The sequence below is a fragment of the Mastomys coucha genome, unplaced genomic scaffold (assembly GCF_008632895.1).
Source record: "Mastomys coucha isolate ucsf_1 unplaced genomic scaffold, UCSF_Mcou_1 pScaffold21, whole genome shotgun sequence".
Lineage (NCBI taxonomy): Eukaryota > Metazoa > Chordata > Mammalia > Rodentia > Muridae > Mastomys > Mastomys coucha.
In genome coordinates this window covers 14,337,494-14,345,340 of record NW_022196904.1, presented here as the reverse complement: position 1 = coordinate 14,345,340, position 7,847 = coordinate 14,337,494, and the positions used below count along the sequence as shown (strand labels likewise).

General features: G+C 47.2%; 1 protein-coding gene across 1 annotated transcript; it reads left to right on the top strand.

Annotated features, from left to right (window-relative positions):
* Positions 1–1,317: 1,317 nt before the first annotated feature.
* On the top strand, positions 1,318–5,636 carry LOC116101707 (carcinoembryonic antigen-related cell adhesion molecule 15). Its single transcript, XM_031385488.1, has 3 exons — positions 1,318–1,468; positions 3,488–3,847; positions 4,795–5,636. Exons 1-3 carry the CDS (start codon positions 1,423–1,425, stop codon positions 5,076–5,078), a joined length of 690 nt encoding a protein of 229 aa, XP_031241348.1. The 5' UTR covers positions 1,318–1,422; the 3' UTR covers positions 5,079–5,636.
* Positions 5,637–7,847: the final 2,211 nt, after the last annotated feature.

Below are 7,847 nucleotides of genomic sequence, written 5' to 3'. Positions count from 1 at the left end.
CACCACCTGGTCTCCTCTCAGAGCTTCCCTTCAGACATGCATAGACTGAGTCAGATATCCCCCTCTAGGCTCCTAAGACCCTTGGCCACACTGACTCTTTCCTGTCTCTTAGTAAGCTTCCTCATGTCTCGAGGGCAGGGCCTGCACTCATGGTCACCATTGACTGACCCTATCACAGATGAGAGCACAAGGGAACGTCTCAGGAAGTTGTAAGGTTTTGTTTTGTGGTGCGTGCGTGCGTGCGTGCGGGCATGCATGCATGCATGCGCGTGTGTGCGTGCATGCGTGTGTGCGTGTGCCATTCCTCATGTTTACATGAAAAACCTTCTCCTCAACCATCCCTTGGAGTGGTCATGTCCCCATTTTTATTCACTTAAGATGGTTAATGGTAGCTGAGAAAGCCAAATCCGGGAAGCAGGCTTCATTGGGGCAGCCATCTTTCATCCCCACCTTACCTCACACCTGCCTGTCACCTTCACCAGGACAAAGGAACAAACAGCTGACAAATTATCACCCAGGAAGAAGTGGGGGCTGCCAGCTTGGGCCTCCACCAAGATTTCCCATGGTTCATGGGACTTTAGAAGTCCCATGAACCAGAGCCCTAGGAATTGGGTGGAGCTTGAGGTCTGGATGTCAATCAGAGAGATGCATGGGCTATAAAAATTAAAAACAAACAAACAATAATGTGTTGCAGAGAAGTTGTGGGGGTGCTGGGTCATTTTCATCACTGGCAGTGAGAACATTGGGGTTTGGAATAGGAGAGCTGCCCTATGGACCAGCTAGCCAGGCCTTACTTCCTGACCGAGGGGTCATGACCATGTGCAAAAGCTGCAGAAAAGGCCAGGCACTCCAGGACTTCAGAATGTGTGTGTGTGTGTGGGAAGTGGGTGAACTTCAAAACGACATCCTCAGGATAATCAGAGCGATGGGTTAGAATGGGTTCTGGAAACAGTGTAAGGAGAGGTGAAAACCAGCCAGTCATAACTTATTTTTATATCTGTAGGAATTTAAGTATCATTTATAAAGTAAGAAATTTGAACATATTAAACAAATAAATCTTAGCTCGGCATAATGGAGCCTGCCTTTAACACCAGCACTCGGGAGGCAGAGGCAGGTAGAGTTCTATGAGTTTGAGGTCTGGGCTACACTAAGTTCTAGGACAGCCTGGGCTACATAATGAGACCCTGTCTCAAACAAAGGAGTAAACCTTAAAGAATGGGTTTTGAGACAGGTGGGGTGGGGGAGAGAAAGAAAGAAGGGACAGTTCCCAGCAAGAAGAGTTGATATAGAGTCTGGCCTTAAGCAGATTCCCTGCACACAGCCCATGTGACTCTGGGAGATGCCCCCGGGGTAAGGACAGGAGAAATAAAAGGGAAGGACCCACGGGGTGGACACCAGGACAGCACAGAGGGAGCAGAGACCATGGAGTTCCCTTCTCTGCTTCTCTGCAAAGGGCTTCTGCTCACAGGTGAGGCTAGTCCTGGAGTGGTGTGGGGAGGAGGCTCTGACAGGAAAGGACCCTGGGAGGACACTGCTTCAGGCTGAGAAGGGAGGACACAGGGAGGAACCTGGGCTGCTCAGGTGGATGCTCTCAGGGAGCAAGGAGTGTTCAGAGGGGAAGAAAACCCAGATCCTTCTTTATTTAAAGTTAGTCACCAGTGCCAACAGGGTACATGACTGTGCCCTGACTGTTAGAGTCCTCACAGGAGTGGCCATGGTAGTGGAGGGTTGCTCCCGCCAGAGATTTCCCAGGGCACAGCACACAGAGGACTGCAAATGTCCTGGGTCAGATCCAGGCTCCTGTATGTGTGCCCACCAGGGACTCTGAAATGGGGGTCTGGAATGCTGAGCTGTGGGGTGTGCTTGGGAGGGAGTGCAGGGGACAGAGCTGTGCTGGGGCCTTTGACACAGAAAAGACAGGTAATGGGGGTGGAGGGGTGAGGGAGAAGGGCCTGGGACTCCACAGAGGACCTGGAGGTCTCCCTGTGAGGAGGAAGAGCTGGCAGCAGGGTGCAGAGGAAACATTGGGACAGAGAAGGAGGTGGCCCTGGAGAGAGTCTCTGGATGGGAAGAGAAAAGTGAGCTACAATCCAGGACTCAGACAAGGGTCTCTCTCTGTGGCTGCGGGATTTATGCAGTGCTAGAGAGGATGGGTGTGGTGTGGTTGGGAAGGGGAAAGCAGCAAAGCGGGATTCTCACTGTGGGGAAGTGAGGAGTCCACGGGGAAGCTGCGGAGGAAGGGTGCCAACTTAGGTGCCTTCAGTGGGTGAGCAGGGGGTGCCTTAACCCTGTGAAGTTGGAGGTTACACGTTCCTGGGTGCCTGTCACTCTCAGGAATCTGGACACCTAGGTAGGACATTGTTTTAGGAACTGAGACAGGCTGTCCCTCTCTTCATACAGCTTCAGGCAGCCCAGAATCTACTTGGAAGGGCAGGTGTCTATCTGCTGACACTCCCCAACACACACATGCCTGTGTGCACACACTGGGGACGATGAGGACATACATTATGTGTGTGGAGAGACTCATTCTTTGTCTCCTAACAGCAAAATTCTATAGCAAAGGAAAATGTTATACCTTGTTTTAAGGCAAAAGCTAAGACATAGCAGAGAGAACTCCTGCTACGTTGAAAAGCCCCATGTGTAAAGAATGCTTTCTCTTAGAAGGCGATCCTCACAAGGATCCTGGGTACCTTCCTTGGCCTGTGCTCATGCCTACATGAAAGTGCCATTATCCCCCAAGTCTTACGAATTGCAACCAGGAGTCCTAATTTGGCTTGAGTCTGGAAAGCTCAGAGTCCAGCATTTTGGAACTCGACTACTCCCATGGATCTGATCCGGAAGTATTATTAGACTTTGTGACATGTCTCCCTCCTGCTCTTGAGCTTATTGTCACTCTCTTTCAAGAACACATAACAAATTCAACACTGTCCTTAGCTCTGAGTTTGTTGTAAATAGATCCACAGACACCCATGTCTCAGGACATGCTCACTCCTTCATTCCTTTACTGGTATCTGAGCCTGTCCCCAGCACTGGGCCTCCCAGGAAGAGTAGCCCAACCCCTGGCCTCACAAAGCCCCGCTTCTATAGGACTGGAAATAACAAGAGCTCTTCTAGAAGGTGTAGCCAGGGGTTGACTGCAAATACAGGGAACAAAATAACAACACTAGGTAGTGATAATCCAGGGTCTCTAGAGAACGAGGTCGGGGCAGGCATCCCCAACCCCAAATGTATTCTTGACTGTGAGCAGAGATGTGAGCACAGTGAGTGGGGAGCCATGCAAACACTGGAGGAAAGAGTTCCAAGCAGAGGCAGGGCACAGCTTCAGGGGCATGGAGGGAACAGGCTTCATGTTGCTTTCCGAAGTGTGTGGACACACCTGCGCCCAGTTACCTACTCTGAATATTGCTCTCCCTTCTGAGGCTATTTAGACTCACCTGCTCAGGACACAGTGGGCCCAATGCTGACGGTGATTCTTTCTCTCTTCCAGCCTCACTTTTATACTGCTGGAGCTCACCCACGGTGGCACTGCAAACATCTAAAGAAATGCGCTTCTCGGCTGCTGAAGGGGCAAAGGCTCTTCTCTCTGTTCCTGACCAGGAAGAGGATCTCCTCTCCTTTTCCTGGTACAAAGGGAAGGATGTAAATAAAAATTTTACAATTGCACATTACAAAAAGTCCAGCGATTCACTTCAGCTTGGAAAGAATGTCAGCGGCAGGGAAGAAATCTATAAGGATGGCTCCATGATGCTCCAGGCCGTCACCCAGGAAGACACGGGATTCTACACTTTAGAAACCTTTAAAGCACACGATCAACAGGAGATAACATATGCCCATCTCCAAGTATACAGTAAGTGACTCTTACTTGTGCTTGGCAGGATCATTACACACAGGAATGACAGTGCTGCCCTAAGCCTACCTCCCTTCTGCTCTGTGTCCGCTCACTGAGCATTTAGTGCAAGACACACATGAGGCAATTAAACTACAATACTCAAACTCCATCACCAAATGCATCATACAGAGGGCAGGGCACTCACTCAGTGGGTAACTCAGCTAAGGACATTAGACTCAGTCAAGACCTGCAGAGCTCTCACTATGAACATGCCCTGAGGTAGACCCTGAGGGACACCGGGGTGAGAAAAACATGGAATTCTCACACAGATGTGAGCACCAGGAAGCCCTGGCTCCAGACCCTGTCCCACTCTATTCCAGGTGACCCTGGGAACTTCTTCTTCAGGACTGGAACAGGGCTTTCTGTTAGAGATGAGATGGAACAAAGCTTTATTTTTGGCTTGTGTAAGCAGCCAGCCCATTGTCATGACAGCCGTATGCAAGCTGGTTCTCCTGGGCATCTCCTTCTGGTGAGACTGGGCATGGAGAGCAAAGGTGGACCAGTGCCCAGGCCATCAGCCAGATGTTCTCATGGGTTTCCAGGCTCTCAGGGGAACAGCTTATCATCATGGGTCCAGCTCAGGGAAACCTCATAGTTAGGCAAAGGGTAATAGACTTCCCTGATTTGTACAGCTCCCCTGTTCCAAGGTCAGGTTCTTGTTCTTATTCAAGGTTAACTCACAGACATGGCAATGGTCATTCACCATGGGTCCTATTTATAGGGAAGCCAAGATCCAGGGAACACAGTGGCTGAATTAGGATTGCCATCAAATGCACAAGACACTGGTTGTATCCTCAGTTCCGAATCCCCATGAAAAGGCCTAATTAGGTACCTTGGAACAGAGAGGGGCTGGTAGAAATCTCTGAAGATGAATCTCTCATTTGCTCTCTTCTGTTTACACACAGAGATTGTGACAAAGCCCTACCTCCAGCTCAACCACACTAGACTGCAAAGGAAGAGTGCCTCAATTTTCACCTGCATGTCGCCTGACACCGAAGTGGACATCAATTGGTTCTTCAATTATAAGCCCCTGAATATCACTGAGAGGATCACACTGTCAGCTGAAAAGCGAGAGCTCACCATATCTCCTGTCTGGAGAGCAGATGCAGGGATCTATCAGTGCGAAGTCTCCAACTCCTTTAGTTCCAAGAAGACTAATCCACTCCTTATGGTGTTGGCTTATGGCTAATGTCTCCAGAGCTTTGTGGTTTTTATGTCACTAGTGTGCACAGTTTATGAAAGTTATAAGGAGGAAATTATTACTGCAGACAAGAGAGACAGTCAGCATGGTGACATACATCTGCAACCCCCAAATAAAACACAGGTCAGGAGGAAAGTGAGGGCACGGCCAGTCCAGTTACACAGTATGACAATGACTTTAAAATAGGACCTCAATATAGGAGCAGAATTGCAAAGGAGAGCCCAGGTTCTGAATCACAAGTGCCGCCCCTCAGGATCCAGAGGGAACTGCTCAGGTGCCTTACACTCTCAGGCATGCTCAGAGTCCCCTGTTAAAATGCTCCTGTGCCTGCATAGAGCTAGCCACGGCTTCCCACAAGTGCAAATCCTTCCTGGTGCCTAAGCCTTGTGCTGCCTGGTCCCCATCTATCCGTTTGAAGTTGGAATAATGGCAGGGAATCAGACTGGATATGTTTCGCTGTAGATACATGTTTTTGGAGAGTTTTCATCTGTGTATTGTTTGATGCTCAGATGTAAAATCCATGAACAAAAAGGCCCCATGTACTGAGTTTCTTGTCCTGCGTCTAGCATTTTTTTCCAGTGTGACCTTGCACAAGATCCTATTTCGTCATAACAGTTTTCAGTGTGCTAAAATGCACACCTAAGATTTTAGCCATTTTGACAACCACAGTTGAATGGCAGGAAGCACAATCATATTGTTGGACTGTCACCATGGTCCATTTCCAAACCCTATTTAAACCTTTTCATTTACAACAGCCTCGGGCAACTAACATTCTGCTTCTGTCCCTATATATGTAACAGAACCCATTGTTTTGTTTATGGTTAATATCAGCAGAGAGAAATCCGAACTCACTAGAATCTACTCATTTGCCAGGGGTGGGGTGGGGTGGGGGTACCAAGTTTGATCATCAGTCCTGAAAACATGTAGAATGTGTAGCATTCTCTACAAACAAATTCATGCCATCTGCAGACACTATTTTTTTGGCCTTGACATTGTACTATTACATCTATGGTACACAGATACACACACACACACACACACACACACACACACACACACTACATTTTATTAACCTTGAAATTCTTGTTATTCTGAAGCATGTGTAGCAGTATCTCCAATTTCATTTCTGATTTTAGTAATTTTAATCTATTATATTATAGAGTTAATTTAGCTAAGAAAATACCAACTCTTTGTCAAAAAACAACTTCCTAAGGCCCTTCCTTGTGCCTCTATTGCAGAATTGGGCACTCTTTTTCATTTCTTTTTTTTTTTTTCAACTTTGTATGGATTTGTGTTTTGCCTGCACGTATGTCTGTGTGAGGGTGTTGGATCCCCTAGATCCAGATTAAAGACAGTTATAAACTGCCTTATGAGTGCTGGAAATTGAACCAGGCTCCTCGGATAGAGCAGCCAATGCTCTTCACTACTGAGCCATCTCTCTATTGAGCCCGACTTGGGCACTCTTACTGTGCTAGAATTTGCTTGTCTTCTGCATGACCTGGGTGGCTGCTGTCACCTCTATATTCCTCCTTAACACTGGAGCCCAGGTAAAGCACATCTAGTCAAACAGGGAACACTTTGTGAACTGGGGATATCAGAGATGGCTTCATCCTGGGACTGCTCTGACACTAACACAGTGGGTCTGGACCATAGACTCAAAAGGAAGCTCATTTGAAACCTTATGGCCCCACTGCCCAACCACCTCTACCTGTTATATCCTTCAGCTAGAAGCCACAAAGCCTTAATCACCTGTCTCTCCAGCCCATCAAAGTTATTGCTTAAATACAAATTCTAATTCTTCTGGTGGGGCCTGAGAGTCTTACCGATCCCTCTCCAAGTTGCCATGACCACCAGCGAGGGGCACCAGTAGCACCCTTTCTGCAGTTAGTGATAAGCCTCATATCTTGAGCTTAACCATGAAGAAAAATTAGTCCAAATTTAGAGGTATTTATAAAAGAAACCAACAGCTACCATCACCCCAGCACTCGGGAGATGGGGATGGGAGGATCTGGAATTCAGACTCAGCCTGGACTAAGTAGGCAATTCAAAAACTCTCCAATGAAAAAATTCTCCAGTGAAAACCAAAGCAGAACAAAAACAAAGGTCAAATGTAGTAGACTGCGAGTTTAACCCTGGCTCTCATGAGGCAGATGCAGGTGGACATCTGTGAGTTTAAGGCCAACTGGACCCAAATACTAGCTTTAAGATGAGTTAGGGCTAAATAGTGAGGCTCTATTTAAACATCAATACAACAATATTGTATCATCAAAACAACAATATTAAAAACAAATTAATAAATAAGGCTGGGCAGTGCACACCTTTAATCCCAGTACTGGGGAGGCAGAGGCAGGTAGATCTCTGAATTCAAGGTCAGCCTGGTCTATAGAATGAGTTCTGGGACATTCAGGACTAAATAGAGAAACCCTGTCTCAGAAAACCTAAAAAATTAAGAGGAAGAAAGGGGGGGGAAGGAAAACAAAACAAAACAAAACAAAAGCAAAAAGAAAAATGGGGGAACATCAACACATGCACACAGATACACACACCCAGATACCAAAACACATAATCTCTGCCACAAACCAACCAGAAAAATAAAAATAAAAACAAAAAATAAACAAAAAAAAAGAAGGAAAAGAAACTAAAACTGAACAAACCACCCAATATTAGATGGACTAATATCAAGCCCATTTTGAGCTACAGAGTGAGCGCCAGGCCAGCCTGCCCTTTGACCTCTGATGCCTGAGGTAACCCTAACCC